Consider the following 16444-nt stretch of genomic DNA (forward strand, 5'->3'; position numbering starts at 1 on the left):
ATGTTTGACCTCTGTAATTGCAAACAAAGGCTACTCTACCAAATATTAATGTTGGTGTTCAAATACTTATTTTCAGCTGTATCACACGAATAAATTGTTCAAAAATCATAGGTTTTGATTTCTGGAATTTTCTTTTTAGGTTATCTGTCATACAGTGGACATGCACCTACTGTGAAATTTTCAGACCCCTCAATGATTTCTAAGTGGGAGAACTAGCAAAATAGCAGGGTGTTCAAATACTTATTATCTTCACTGTATATATATATATATATATATATATATATATATATATATATATATATATATATATATATATGTGTGTGTGTGTGTGTGCACAAAATGTTTATTGCATGTAAAATATGTCTTTTATTGTTTACTCTCACCTTTTTACTCAAATTGTTCCGTCCATTTTTTAATATAAGTACACAATGTTGCATATTAATGCATTTACTTGACTGAAAAAAGCAGTAATATAAAATATCTAATCTATAAATGTAGAAATGTATTAAACAGATTGTTAGACAAACAACAATGTCACACATGTTATATGTGCTGAAGTTGTTAGAAAGTCAAAATGAAAGTCTTGAGAGTTTATTTCAAATCCTGCAGTTTCATTTGCTGCTGCTGTTCTCACCAGCACACTTGTGTTTCTTACACTGGTACTTAGAAGACAATCTTTCACCACACACACTGCAACTCAACACTTTCTCTCCTGGGTGTCTTCTCATGTGTGCTACAAGCTTTGATCGTCAACAAAAGCTTCTGTTGCAGATTCAACAGGAATGCGATTTTTCACCAGTGTGTGTTCTCATGTGTGTTTTCAAACTACTACTTTGTGTAAAACCTTTACCACAGATTGAACAAGAAAAAGGTTTTTCACCGGTGTGTGTCCTCATGTGTCTTTTCAAATGTTGACTTTGTGTAAAACCTTTACCACAGGTTGAACAGGAAAAAGGCTTTTCACCAGTGTGTGTTCTCATGTGTCTTTTCAAATTGTTACTGTCTGCCAAACCTTTACCACAGGTTGAACAAACAAAAGGTCTTTCTCCAGTGTGTGTCCTCATGTGTTTTTTCAAATTGCGACTTTCTACAAAACCTTCACTACAGATTGTACAGGAAAAAGTTTTTTCACCAGTGTGTGTTCTCATGTGTACTTTCAAATTCTGACGTTGTGTAAAACCTTTACTACAGAGTGAACAAGAAAAAGGTTTTTCTCCAGTGTGTGATCTTATGTGTAATTTCAGAGAACTATGGTATTTAAAGGTTTTGTGACAGTGAGAACATGTGAAGTGAGTGTTGTCAGTGTGACATGTCTTATCATCTTTAGAGTCTTCATCATCAGTGTCAGGAGAGTGTGACGTTGTGTCCTCACTATCTGATAGTGGAGCTAAGAGCTTGTCTGCTTGTGATCCTCCACAGTGGTCTCCATCAGCTTCTGTTGTCATGTGTTGTGTTGAGCTGCTGCTTGGAGGCTCCCCCCCTCCCCTCTCCTCACTTTCACCTTTCACCTCATCATCTTCACTCTTCACAGGGACACCAGTCACTGGGAACTCCTCCAACCATTTAGGCTGACTGATGCCCTCTTCCTCCTCTTCCTCTTTAATCTGCGGCGGCTCTTTGTCCTCCTCTTCCTCTTTAAAGTTGGGGGTCAGTGAGTCCTCCTCTTCCTTTTTGATGTGTAAGTTCAGTGGGTCCTCCGCTTGCCCTTTAATGTGAAGGGTCAGTTTAACATTATGGGTCTGTGGCTTCTCGTCTTCCTCTTTAATGTGGGGGGGCTGTGGCTCCTCTCCTCCCTCTTTGATGTGTTGGGAATGTGGTACCCCTTCTTCCTTGTGTATGTGGGGGTACTGTGGTTCCACCTCCTGCTCACGAGGAAGATGTTCTTCATCGAGGTCTGCGGGACAGGAGAAAACAAACATTCTTCAGAAAAGTCCAGCTTTGCTCAGTCACATGAGACAATGTCCTGCACCAACATATGATCTCACAATCTCATCAGTTTCCCCTCACAGCAGTCAGGGTACTTCCAGCTGACACATGAAGAAGACTTTCAGGGGAATGTCTTCCCAGGCCAACATCCAATCCATCTTATTCATATAAAAACTTCCTAAAAGTCATTCCTGCAATCCTTAATGGTAGACGCCATACGTGAAAGTGTGCTGTTCTCCCTCTGAATAAGTCATACACACACAGGAAATAATGTACCACATGCCAGCCTCCACGCAGTAGTACTAGTGATGAGCTCCCCCTGCTGGTGGACAATAATTAGTCATTTTCACATTCATCTTTAGAGACATGTCTGTTATAAAAGAAGCATGAGCACAGTCAACATCTTGGCCAAGAAAGATGACATCTGTTTTGCTTTCATTTAGATAGTGTCACCACAGTTAAACTGGGAAGAAGTAATCAGATTACTGACTACACCTTCAAAAGATAACTTGTTTACCTTATGAATGATAGTAATAATGGATTATATTAATTTAGTGCGTTTCTAGACACTCAAATTGGGTTAGAGTGAGAATTGAAAAGGCATCATTCATGCAGTCCACACATTCAATCAAAATCAGTATCAGACAGACCGTATTTCCTTGAATTGCCGCCGGGTATATAGTATGCGCCCGCCTAGAATTACTGCTGGGTCTAACTCGTTTCGCAAACTAATTAGCGCGTGCTTAGCATTACCGCCGGCTCAGGATGAACCCCGAGTCAAACTCGTTTCGCTAAATAATTAGCATATGCCTAGAATTTCCGCCGGGTCACACTCGTCACGTCACGAGTGACACTTCACCTGTCATCATTTTCAAAATGGAGGACACTGATTTCAATAATTTGAAATCGCATCAAGGGAAAAAGATTAAGCGCTATTCAGTAGGATTTAAGGTCCAAGCTGTTGAAGATGCTAAAAAGAACAGTAAGCAGCTATGTTTTATTAATATACCGTAGCTGCGTGTGTCAAATATGAGTCATTAAATGACTCCCGCCTCTTGGTGGTAGAGGGCGCTAGTGATCCTTCTTGCGACTACTCGGCTGAAGAAGAAGTGACAACAAGCAGCAAGAGTGAGCAGCGTGTGTTTATTTGTTTCTCTTGCTTGCACTTTTAACATGGAGGATTACATATATCTAAAATAAAACAATTTTCAAAACTGGACTTTCAATCGAAGCAGGAGGTGATAAAGGAAGATCTCCATCGAGACAGAGAGACTTTGAACCTGAAGAAAGATAAGGAAGACTTCTATAAACAAGTTATCGATGCTTTTGATCAGAAGGAGCTGTGCATGGACTTCATTTATAAGTAAAGGTAAGACCATAATAACGTGTTTTTTTTAATTAAATGTGCTTTTCATGATGGTATCCTTACATCACACTCAAATTTTTAAGCGCAGGACTAATTTTACCGCATGTCTTTGGTAAGTGCTGGAGTGAGAAGAGGTTTTATAATAATTACCGCATGCTTGCCTTTACCACATCCCTTTGGTAAATGCCGGAGTGAGAAGAGGTTTTAAATTAATTAGCGCCCCGGCGGGGCAATTCAAGGAAATACTGTACTTTATTAATCTCCAAGGGAAAGTTACATTTTTCAGCAATATGGTAAGCTACATTTAATAATAATAATAACAATAATAATAATAAGTAGATGAGGCAATTTTTCAAGGAATTGCGTGTGAATGCTCCAATGCTGATATTGAACTGAATTGCTGACAGAATGTAGTGTGAATGTAAGAATAGTTTGAATGTTAAAATGGTTTAAATCAGGGGTCTCAAACATGCGGCCCGTGAGACGTTATTATGCGGCCCGCACTTTGATATGACAATTTAATGTTGGTGCGGCCCGCGAGTTTAATATGAATGGCGCTTGACAGAGTCATACTTGCCAACATCCCCAATTTTCCCGGGAGACCCCTGAATTTCAGGGCATCAATTTTCTCAAAGCCCCTGTAGATTTGTACCAGATCAAAAATATTCAGGGAGTGCCATAAGGGTGCTGCCTTTAGCGCCCCCTACATCATGAACTGACAGCGTGCAAGCCTAGTTGTATGTTGCATCTGGCCATGAAATATCTATGTGTGTTATTGCAAGATATATTTGATCAACAGCTACACACGTCACACTAAGGGTGGCCGTAAGAAAAACTTTAAGACTGTTACAAATATGTGCCAGATTGTGAACCCACACCAAACAAGAATGACAAACACATTTCGGGAGAACATCTGCATCATAACACAACATAAACACAACAGAACAATTACCCAGAATCCCATGCAGACCCAACTCTTCCGGGCTACAATATACACACCACCGCTACCACCAACCCCCTACCCTCCCTACTTGCGTCGGTTGAGGTGTTGTATATTGTAGCCCGGGAGAGTTAGGGCTGCATTTGTGTTAGTGTGCGGAAATTTTCCCAAAATGTGTTTGTCATTCTTGTTTGGTGTCGGTTCACAGTGTGGCGCATATTTGTAACAGTGTTAAAGTTGTTTATACAGCCACCCTCAGTGTGACCTGTATGGCTGTTGAACAAGTACGTCTTGCAGCCACGTACGTTGTTCTGCACAAGATTCATACAACATGTTGTGGAGCCGGCATGTTGGTTGTGTGATATAAAAGCGTGCGCGATGACATGTAGTGGAGCAGTAGTCCTCTTTTAGGGGGTGCGCAAACCCCTGAAAGGTACTTGAAGGTATGCCAAGGGACAAGTGAGATTTATTAAAAACATTCTAAAAAAAAACAGCAATTCATAAATCCTTTATAAATATGTTTGTTGAATAATACTTCAATGAAATATGAATGTAAGTTTATAAACTGAAAAAATAATTTAAAAAATCCAACATTCAGTGTTGACAGCTAGACTTTTTGTGGACATGTTCCATAAATATTGATGTTAAAGTTTTTTTTTTTTTTTTTTGTGAAGAAATATTTAGAAGTAAGTTGATGAATCCAGATGGATCTCTATTACAATCCCCAAAGAGGACACTTTAAGTTGATGATTACTTCTATGTGTAGAAATCTTGATTTATAATTAAATCACTTGTTTACTTTTCAACAAGTTTTTTATTTATGTTTATATCTTTTTTTCCAAATATTTCAAGAAAGACCACTACAAATGAGCAATATTTTGCACTGTTATACAATTGAATAAATCAGACACTGATGACATAGTGCTGTATTTTACTTCTTTATCTCTTTTTTTTCAACCAAAAATGCATGGCTCTGATTAGGGGGTACTTGAATTAGAAAAATGTTCACAGGGGGTACATCACTGAAAAAATGTTGAGAACCAATGTTGTAGAGGACGTTAAAGGCAGTGCAGTCACGGCAGCCCTTAATAATGTCGGCCGGGTGAAAATTGGTAAAAATTGGGGAGAATGGTTGCACCGGTAGATTGTCGGGAGGTGCACTGAAATTCAGGAGTCTCCCGGAAAAATGGTGAGGATTGGCAAGTATGTTGCTAGGGCGGGAAAGCCATTCATAGAAAGTGAATTCATTAAAAAGCGCATGTTACATTTTTTAAGAAATCTTTTCTTGCGGCCCAGCCTCACCCAGTTTCTGCATCCAGTGGCCCCCATGTACATTGAGTTTCAGACCCCTGGTTTAAATGGTGAAGAGTTTGAATTTAAAGGAAAATTGAAATTTCGTTTGGAACTTGAGAAAGTGTTAGTTTGAATGTCCAGGATGAGTGGAATGAGTTGATGTTGGAATGGTTTGAATAGGTTGAAAAATGTGGGGATGGTGCAACTTGGACAAATGTCACTCCGGTGGGTGTACGCATGTGTGGAAGGTACGTAGACACAGAAAACTCCCCCACAAGCATGTTTGTGTGATTGACAGAAATATTTCAAGTCAATGTCCAGAGGTATTAAAACATTAGTCAATCAATCAGACAAACGGTCAATGAACTTTGCAGTCATGGATACACTGTGTGTTTATTTTCTCCGGCTGCGGCTCTCGAACTGCATACAAAAGGCCTTCTTTTGTTCGTTTGGTCTGAAAGCGTAAAAAAGCGCTGCCTCAATATGGCACAAATAAAGCTGGTCTGGGGGCCCAAACGTTGCCATTCTTTTGTGAGTGTAGTCCTTATGTGACATCATCACGTCACCTTCATGAGGAAGCTGAGCTTGTTTCATACACGACTCCCCTCAGCCGTCCCCACTCCAACACACATGAGCAGCTAACTTGGCTAACATTAGCAGGTCTGGTGATGCACCACACGTGACCTACGGTGGCCTAGGATGGACAAACCAGACAATTCTCACAAGACCACAACTCTTCTTCTCTCACCTTCCCAAAGTAATAATCTAGTCAATAATCACTGAACTCAACAAAAAAAATAAAGCATATTATTTCAACAATGACTTACGGAGTCACAGAATTGGCTAATAAAACAAAATCTACTGTTCACTGCACAATATTAGGGAAATTGACACAAATATAAGAGAAATGTTGTCATTCTTAGAAGAAGCAACATTTGTTAGAGAAAATAATGCCTTGCCGGTAAGGTCTATTCCGGTGTACTGGAGAGGAGGCTACGACAAATAGCCGAACCTCGGATTCAGGAGGAACAGTGTGGTTTTCGTCCCGGTCGTGGAACTGTGGACCAGCTATACTCTCAGCAGAGTCCTTGAGGGTACATGGGAGTTTGCCCAACCAGTCTACATGTGCTTTGTGGACTCGGACAAGGCACAGATCTTATTGTGGCGGTCCGCTCCTTGTATGATCAGTGTCAGAGCTTGGTCCGCATCGCCGGCAGTAAGTCAGACACCTTTCCAGTGAGGCTTGGACTCCGTCAAGGCTGCACTTTGTTACCGATTCTGTTCGTAACTTTTATGGATAGAATTTTTATGCGCAGTCAGGGCGTTGAGGGGATGTGGTTTGGTGGCTGCAGGATTAAGTCTCTGCTTTTTGCAGATAATGTGGTCCTGGTGGGTTCATCTGGCCAATATATTCAGCTCTCACTGGATCAGTTTCAGTAGAGTGTGAAGCGACTGGGATGGAAATCAGCACCTCCAAGTCCGAGTCCATGGTTCTCACCCGGAAATGGGTGGATTGCCAATATCCGGCTTGGGGAGGAGATCTTGCTTCAAGTGGAGGAGTTCAAGTACCTCGGAGTTTTGTTCACGAGTGAGGGAAGAGTGGATCGTGAGATCAACAGGCGGATCGGTGCGGCGTCTTCAGTAATGCGGACACTTTATCGATCCGTTTTGATGAAGAAGGAGCTGAGCCGGAAGGCAAAGCTCTCAATTTATTGTTCAATCTACGTTCCCATCCTCACCTATGGTCATGAGCTTTGGGTTATGACCGAAGGACAAGATCACGGGTACAAGCTGCCGAAATGAGCTTCTTCCGCCGGGTGGCGGGGCTCTCCCTTAGAGATAGGGTGAGAAGCTCTGTCATCCGGGAGGAACTCAAAGTAAAGCTGCTGCTCCTCCACATGGAGAGGAGCCACATGAGTTGGTTCGGGCCACGGGGAAGACCCAGGACACATAGTGAAGACTATGTCTTCCGGCTGGCCTGGGAATGCCTCGAGATCCCCCGGGAGGAACTGGACGAAGTGGCTGGGGAGAGGGAAGTCTGGGTTTCTCTGCTTAGGCTGCTGACCCCACGACCCGACCTCGGATAAGCAGAAGAAGATGGATGGATGGAAAATGTGTTCTGGACCACTCATTCATCCTTTAAACACACAATTGTCCCGTCCTTTAGGCGGTCATTTGGAATAGCGACTAAGCTACGAAGCTAAAACTGGCAAGGAAAATCCATACACCTGCAACACATCTCATCTGCTTGTGTTGTTGTGAACGACATCGTCAATGTTGGAATAATGTAGAAACAGGACAGCAGTCGCAAGTGTCGCCTCCACACATCGTTCTGAGAACAGCAACACACTTCCCCCTTCAGAATAATAGGTCTGACTGCGCTAACAAAATAAAGGTTAAAAAAAAAAAGCACCTTACACAAGCATAATGTACTTATTGATGCATTTACACAATTATTATGCTTTGACCCAAAGTACGGGTCAAAATTGTTCAAAGATTTATTGCACAAATAAATGTGAGCGACTCTGCATTTAATCAACAAACTGGAAAGAAAATAACATTTGCCTTGGTGCCCTTCTAACTTGCCTTGGTGCCCTAAAATATGAGCCCTCCTTTAAGGCAACACTTGTCTTGACCTTAAAGGGGAACATTATCACAATTTCAAAAGGCTTAAAACCAATAAAAATCAGTCCCCAGTGGCTTGTTTTATTCTTTGAAGTTTTTTTTTCCAAAATGTTACCCGTCCCGGAATATCCTTAAAAAAAGCTTTAAAGTGCCTTATTTTAGCTATCTTCGAAGCCACTGTCCATTTTCCTGTGACGTCATCCAGTGCTGCCAATACAAACAACATGGCGGTTACCACAGCAAGATATAGCGACATTAGCTCGGATTCAGACTCGGATTTCAACGGTTTAAGCGATTCCACGGATTACACATGTATTGAAACGGATAGAGTATGGAGGCAGATAGCGAAAACTAAATTGAATAACAAACTGAAGCTATTGAGCGAATAACTATTGACGCTATTCGGCCATGTTTGCCTTAGCGCCGCCGGTAAAATGTGCAGACCAACGATCGGAAGTTTCGCATCTTGTGAAACTGGATCAACTTAAACCCGTCGATTGGTAAGTGTTTGTTTGGCATTAAATGTGGGTGGAGGGAAACGCTGGATTTAAAAATAGTTTCAATTGTACATACAGCTAGCTTAAATAGCATGTTAACATCGATTAGCTGGCAGTCACGATGCGACCAAATAAGTCTGATTAGCACATAAGTCAACAACATCAACAAAACTCACCTTTGTGATTTCGTTGACTTCATCGTTGCAAATGCATCTGCAGGTTATCCATACATCTCTGTGCCATGTCTGCCTTAGCATCGCCGGTAAAATGTGCAGACACTGCGGCACATTCAATGGGGGTCTGGCGGCCGATTTCTTGCCACTTTCGCATCTTTGGGCCAGTGGTGCAACTTGAATCCCTCCCTGTTAGTGTTGTTACACCCTCCGACAACACACCGACAAGGCATGAAAAAACGGAAAATAACAGAGCGGAGACGCTGTGTTTGAGAAAATGAAAATGGCGGCTTCATTACCTAGGTGACGTCACATTCTGACGTCATCGCTCCTGAAGCGATAAACTGAAAGGCGTATAACTCGCCAAAATGTACCCATTTAGAGTTCGGAAATCGGTTAAAAAAATATACGGTCTTTTTTCTGCAACATCAAAGGATATATTGACGCTTACATGGGTCTGCTGATAAGGTTCCCCTTTAAAAAGGAAACATTTGAGGCATGTCGATGATGTGCTTTTTTCCTATCCATCCATCCATTTTCTACCGCTTTTCCCTTTTGTTTTCCCTTTTGGACTTACAGGTGGGCAGAAGAGGGGATACACCCTGGAAATTTCCATTCAACCTTTACATTATTTATTCAAATCGTATCCTAATTAAAAATATATCCTCCAGTTTGTGGCTATTGTAAGGCATATTTCCAAAGGATATGCATTTTTACAGGATGTTTTAGAGATAGCGATTAAAAAATGACTTCTGGGTATATTACATTGATCAACTAATTCTTATTTAGGGGGCTTAGTGAGCGGAATAGAGGTGATCCCATTGACTCCATTGATAAATCTAGGATAGTTAAGATTTTGCTGACGTTTCTTTAGAACTTAGAATTCATAAAAAATAAAAAACAAAACATGTTAATGTCTAACATAAGGTTTGTGAACAATAGGCACAGTTAAAAGAAAAAAACAGATCCCCTTTGATATGTTTTCTACATCCTGTGAACGGGTTGATGCTGTGGTGAAAGTGGGAAAATAAATGCATGTCGGGAAAATGCAAATTTCAGCAGAAATGGTTTTGAAACGTTTTAAAACCTGGTTAAAGATACACATGCCTTTCTGGCATGTGTATGTTGTAAAATGATGGTAGAATTAGCTTTATTATTTGTGTCATGCCCCCGGCCCGGCTCTGACTTGTTCCACCACTGACAGTTTGTAGTACAAATGGACTGGGATGTGTAACTCATCTTTAGTAGTTACATTCCACAGAACACAGACAACCACGTGGTTGCAAGACCACGTTGCAAGTAGCAGACGGAATGCATCATCCTCACAAGACAACACAACTTCTTATACACAATATATTAAGCATAGTGTTATTCATCAAATATAAAGTTAGTAAAGATGTGAGAGTAAAAAGTAAACAAACCTGTTCTGTGTAACACAACTTGATGATGTTTCTTATAATAAACGTCCAGTAGTTGACGTTGTCGCTCGTCCTCCTCTTTTGTTGGACAAAGTTCCTCCTCATACTTTGCTATCCTTCTTTCGCACATTTTCACACAATCACAACACTTTACTCTCACACTTGATCTCTACTTAGCGATGTGTTGATAACGTCCTCGTCTCTTTGTTAGCAGCTAACAAGCTAAGCTAACTAGCCAGCTAAGCTAACTAACAAGCAAAGATAGCACGAGAAGCGGCACAGTGCTTCTAGCGCATCGAGACCACTTTATCCTTTACTAAAGAATCAAAGATGTATTTTATAGGCCGTAAATATTTCAAACTGGAGAACAAATAATAAGAGTGACTTATTAGTCCTACTTGCGGCTTTCTGCGTCGATGTGCTTTCACGACAGTTGGCACACTTCCGCTGCCTTCCGTTCACGCCGGAAGCTGGGAATGACGTCACAGCCGAGGGGACGAAGAGGCAAAATATTGCCTGCCGTTACTGTTACCATGCTTTTCTTTCCTGTAATATTTATTTGAATAACAATGTGATATAAAAGAGTGTCTTATTTTTTAAAAAATAAATTCAAAGTATATCAAACAAAGCTTTAATGATGGGGTTCAGTGGCGCCCCCGTGCGACATTTATTGCAATGACAAGAGTGAAAGTGCTAGAAATTGTAGCGATATTACTGCCTGAATTATTTAAATTTACCCTTCCACGTGTTTTTATTGTTGTTCCCTACACCTCATTCCTACTTGCTCATTTCATCCAAAATACTCTCATTTATTTATTTTCATTTCTATTGAGGCTCTTCTCTTTTCAACAACATCAATCAGTGAATAGTTTGCATCTTCATTTGTTGCTCAGACTTTTAACGAGTCAAACTTGTTCAAGTTGTCTCACTTTAACAGCAACATACATCAAACTTTTTACTTCAGCGTTTCCGGAATCGTTGGTTTCACTTTTGAATAATAAAATAACAATAATTAATCCAGGAAACAATGAGTAGTATCAGTTATGAGATGCGATGTACATCAGAATAATTTAATGTACACAAACATCACTCTATTGGCGGGAATTATTCCGAAATAACGGATATAATTGACCCCAAAGGGACAAGCGGTAGAAAATATTAATATAAAATAAGAGTGCACAGATCCAGTTACAATAAAAGAAAGGAAAAATCGAAAGAGAGGGAAAAAAAGTTCTCAAACTGATAACATGAAAGATGAACTCTTAAGTCTAAAAAGTGACTTTAGCGGCAAATAGCTGTCTCGTCAGCTGATGCGCGTGCTCGTAACCTCAGCGACCTGGCAACCAACCAAACCCCATTAAAAAAATAAAAAAATAAAATAAAATAATATTTTTTGGTAAAGCACATCCGAACCCCCTATTCACCTTGGCAACCCCAGGTAAAATATAGTTCAGCCAGTCTGTTTATATGATCACCCCATCTATTCACGTTCACGCGCAGAAAGAGCGCCGCGCGCTCCCGTCTCACCAGCTGGTGCGCGAGCCCGATAATTAGAGAGCTGCGTCTAATCAAGGAGAGCATAAGTCAGAAGACGCCACCGCAGCACAGAATGGGAGAAGGTTTGCTATCCTTGACGATAACCCACAGTTGTGACAAAAGCAAAAGCTGAACGGACAGCCGGTAAGATTACGCTTTATTACCCAAAAATATGTAAAACTATTGACAAAATACTGGTTGACTTTATTTGGAAAAACAAAATTCAGTATATAAATAAATCAGTTATAATGAACAATTACAATCAGGGTGGTCTAAACTTTCTTGACTTCACTACACTAAACAACACCTTTAAAATTAATTGGATAAGACACTACCTGAAAGACCCTACCTCAATTTGGAACTTTATTTCTCATCATGTATTCTCTAACCTTGGAGGCCTAACATTTTTGCTATTGTGTAATTCTAACATTGATAGGATTCCTGTTGCACTCTCAAACTTCCACAAACAAGCCCTTCTAGCATGCTCTCTTTTATACAAGCACAATAATTTTTCACCTACCAAATATATCATCTGGAACAATAAAGACATATGTTACAAAAGGAAATCTCTTTTCCTCAACAATTGGTTTAACAATAACATTATTTTAGTGAGTCAGCTTTTCAATAAGGAAGGTCAACTTTTTAATTACCAAGAATTTCTCAACCATTTTAAGATACCTGTGACTCCCAAACAATTTTCCATTGTATTTGATGCCATTCCAACAGGTGTTATTATGTTGTACATTCCAACACCTGTTATTATGTTGTACATTCCAACAGTTGTTATTATGTTGTACATTCCAACAGGTGTTATTATGTTGTACATCCCAACAGGTGTTATTATGTTGTACATTCCAACAGGTATTATTATGTTGTACAGGGCTTACACACCTCCTCTTTCTGCTGTAAAAATTGTGAATGATCCACTTGACACTCCTGTGGGGAAACTTTGCTTTGATAAAAAAAAAAAAAAAAAAGAAAAATCCGCAGCTTATTCCGAAATGATTGTGTGTCTGTCTCCTATGTAATTTCCCTCTGGAATAATGTTGTAAATGACATCTGTTGGACCAAAACGTGGTCCCTTCCTAACAGGTATTTACTTCCCAACAAAGTCAAAGAGATATCATTTAAAATCATTCCTGGTTATTACCCTGTAAAGACTGTGATGGTTAAATAGAAGAAGGACATTGATGTTATGTAACATGCACCCAAGCGACTGTTAACCACTTGTTTTGGACTTGTGAAAACATTCCATCACTATGGCAGGCATCTGTCGCTTCATCCTGGACAATATTTATGACAAATTTGTGCTTTGCTTTAAAGATGTGATTTTTGGTTTTACACTGTATGAACAAAAATGTGAAAAGGAATTTTACCTTTGCAACCTCATTATTTTGTTGGCTAAGTTTTATATTCATAAATGTAAGTTTCTCAATACCCGACCTATCTTTTGTGCCTTTAAAAAAGATTTTGAACTTTACATTAAAACACTCTCTACCTCTAACAACAAAAAAGCTGTGAAAACGATGATGCTGTGTTCCAAATTTAAGTTATTTAATGAATCTGAATGAACCTATGGCTTTGCACTTTGTTTATTATATATATATATATATATTTGTTTGTATTCTATTTTTGTTATTTTGAATTTACAACCCCCTGGCACTGTTTTGTGCTGTTTTCATAATGTTTTATAATGTTTTATATTGTTGTTTGGCTTACTGTTTGTAATTGTTGAAATGTATAAATAAAAATTTCAAAAAAAAAAAGGAAGGCAGCTGAACAGAGCAGTACAGCTTTGTAACGTCAAGTGTGCCAACTGTCGGGAAAGCACATGGACTGAGAAAGACGTGAGCAGGACGCTAATAAGTAGTGATGGGTTGATGAGGCTTCATGTATCGTTTGGACACATTGCAAAACTGTATTGATACTGTGTCAATACTGAGTCACTAAATAATGACATCTGCTGGACAGTAAAAATCTCTACAGGCAACCTATGGACCGACTCAACTGACACTGATTTTATGACCTAGTATATACAATAATATAAACCAAGTCATTGTATTTCATTTAGGATTATTTCATATCTTCATTTAAATAATACTATATGTTTATCTTTTTTAGATACAGTCAATAAATAATGTGAACATGATTGATTGATTGAAACTTTTATGTATTAGTAGATTGAACAGTTCAGTACATATTCCGTACCATTTACCACTAAATAGTAACACCCCAATAAGTTTTTCAACTTGTTTAAATCGGGGTCCACGTTAAGCAATTCATGGTAAAAAGTAAATGGGGCCGAGCTGGACTCGAACAACCGCCCTATGGGAATCAACATGAACGCTTTTGGTCCTTCACTTTACCAACTCAGCTACCGGAGAAAACAACCCCATCACTGTGTTTTAATGTAATTAATTGGATGGTTGTGTGGGCAGGACAATACCGGAGAGTCTCCAGTGGAGACTTAATGAAACGACAAGAAAATGAACACAAATACATTTTTTTCCGATATATGATCAAAATATTCCCAGACGGCGGAAATGATCTCCGACGATGATAAATGACAAAAAAAAAAAAACAACGACAGAAGTGAGGCGATTCTGTTGGCAGCAGCATCTCCTTGACAGATGCACTTCCTTATTGTTAAGTGTTGTACTGTTGTACGCCCTTACTCATTGTGTCCATTAGAGGGCAGTGTTTACCTCTGTGTTACCTGACACCTATGTTTCCTGTTCCGGGGTCCTGAGTTCAATCTGTGTGTCTAGCGGCAGCATATTTACGATGCTGCCGATACAATAAATATATCTACAAGACCAAAGGCAAAGTGTGTCTCATGAGAGTTTGGCTACATCTCCACCGCAACGCACGATGCTCATCACTTATAAACACAGTTTGGCGCGCAGGTGCCAGTGCGACACAGTCCGCGTATCGGTCACGTGACCCAAACAGCTCATGATTGGTCACGTGACTTTCTAAAGGCGGCACGCACACCGACAAAAGGTTTCGAGAGGACTCTAACGGGAGAAGGAAGCTTCAGGAAGGAGAGACGCGGAACTACTAAGCATTTGGAGTGAATTTGGCGGCGCGAGAGTGTCTAAATCTGTTTTGGCGGTTGAGCATAAGCTGTTTTGTGACTGGATGGAGATGGAAGGGGATAGTGACGGGATGTATGAGGATAGTATGGAAATGGATAGGACTAGAGGGGAGAGAGGAAAGAAGGGGAGAGGAGGGAGTGAAGGAAAGTCGAGTGCGAAAAGAGTGCATGAAGACGATGAAGAGGTTGATAAGAGGAAAAGGGTTATGGTGGATGAATATAAGATAATTTATACATTTAAATCAAACCAAGATATGAATGACATTAGTTTGATGACACTGGTTAAGGGATTAAAGAAGGACATTGGAGAGGTGGAGATAGCGAAGGTGCTCAGGGACGGACGGCTGTTGATTAAATGCAAAAATGGAGAGCAAAAGAACAAAGCAATGCGATTACAAAAACTGTGCAACAAAATAATAAAGGAAAACATCGAAGTGAGAGAACGAAAGGGGGCAAGAGGAGTCGTGACAGGACTCCCAAGAGGAGAACATTTAGATGATCTGAAAAGAGAAATAAAATGAGGAACTGTCACTATGATGAAAAGAATGATGGCATTTAGGAACGGTGAAAAGACTGAGAGTGAATCCGTGCTAGTGCAATTTGCAGAGGAGGTCCTACCAGAGAGAATCATGATTGGGTATCTAAGCTTCTATGTTAGAGCTTACGTGCCACCCCCAGTACGTTGTTTCAAGTGCCAACGCTATGGGCACATAGTAGTGTGTGTCATGCTAAGATGAGATGTGGAAGGTGTGGAGGGGAGCATGAATATGGACAATGTGGAGAAAATGAACAGGTCAAGTGTTGTAATTGTGGCGGGAATCACACAGCAGCGTATGGGGGCTGCATCAGAAGAAAACAGGCAACAGAAGTACAGCAAATCAGAGTTGAAAGAAATATTACATACACAGAGGCAGTTAAAATAAGAAATCAAGAAAGTGCAGAACAGGACAGAAGTGAAAATAGTTCAAGAAATAAAAAACAAGAGGCAGCAAATACAGGAATTTCCATGGACAAACTAGTTGTATTCCTGGCTTACGTGATAAATTGTACAGAACAGGCTAGAAACAAGACTGAGAAAATCAAAATAATCGTCAAAGCAGCAGCAAAGTTTTTAAATTTAAAAGAACTATCCTGGGAACAGGTGCAAGGTGAGCTACAGAGAGTAGACGAGACCGAGTCATGTGACCACAATCCAACGCCATGTTAATTGTTCAGTGGAATGCCAGAAGTTTGATAGCAAACGGACAGGAATTAAAGGGATATATTAATAATATGAAAAATAAACCACATATAATATGTATTCAAGAAACATGGCTGAAGCCAAAATTAAACTTTATAATAAAAGGATATATAACGATACGTAAAGATAGGAATGATGGGCAAGGAGGAGGATGTGCCATATTTATTAAGGAAGACATGCAATATTCAATATTAAAAGTAAAACAAGAACTAGAATAATAAAGAAAGATACAAAGTACTAAACTTCTATAATCCATGCAAGAAATTAGAAATTCACCAACTAGAAACAATAATGGAGCACTGGAGTGGCAATATTATTTGGTGTGGTGACTTT

General features: G+C 39.8%; 1 protein-coding gene across 1 annotated transcript; it reads right to left on the reverse strand.

Moving 5' to 3' along the window:
- Nucleotides 1-575: 575 nt before the first annotated feature.
- LOC133546710 (zinc finger protein 33B-like) lies at nucleotides 576-10717 on the reverse strand. The gene is made up of 2 exons (XM_061892512.1): nucleotides 10242-10717; nucleotides 576-1894 (listed from the first exon to the last, which is right to left on the reverse strand). The coding sequence occupies exons 1-2, from the start codon at nucleotides 10366-10368 to the stop codon at nucleotides 774-776; spliced, it is 1248 nt and encodes a 415-aa protein (XP_061748496.1). The 5' UTR covers nucleotides 10369-10717; the 3' UTR covers nucleotides 576-773.
- Nucleotides 10718-16444: the final 5727 nt, after the last annotated feature.

Source organism: Nerophis ophidion, unplaced genomic scaffold (assembly GCF_033978795.1).
Source record: "Nerophis ophidion isolate RoL-2023_Sa unplaced genomic scaffold, RoL_Noph_v1.0 HiC_scaffold_38, whole genome shotgun sequence".
Lineage (NCBI taxonomy): Eukaryota > Metazoa > Chordata > Actinopteri > Syngnathiformes > Syngnathidae > Nerophis > Nerophis ophidion.

What these genes read in the sequence shown, in the direction of transcription:
- LOC133546710 (XM_061892512.1), bottom strand. Translation starts at nt 10,368, where the DNA reads ATGTGCGAAAGAAGGATAGCAAAGTATGAGGAGGAACTTTGTCCAACA. An exon ending in AGTTGTGTTACACAGAACAG is followed by an intron (nt 1,895 to 10,241) that starts GTTTGTTTACTT and finishes CCTGTCCCGCAG; the next exon opens with ACCTCGATGAAGAACATCTT.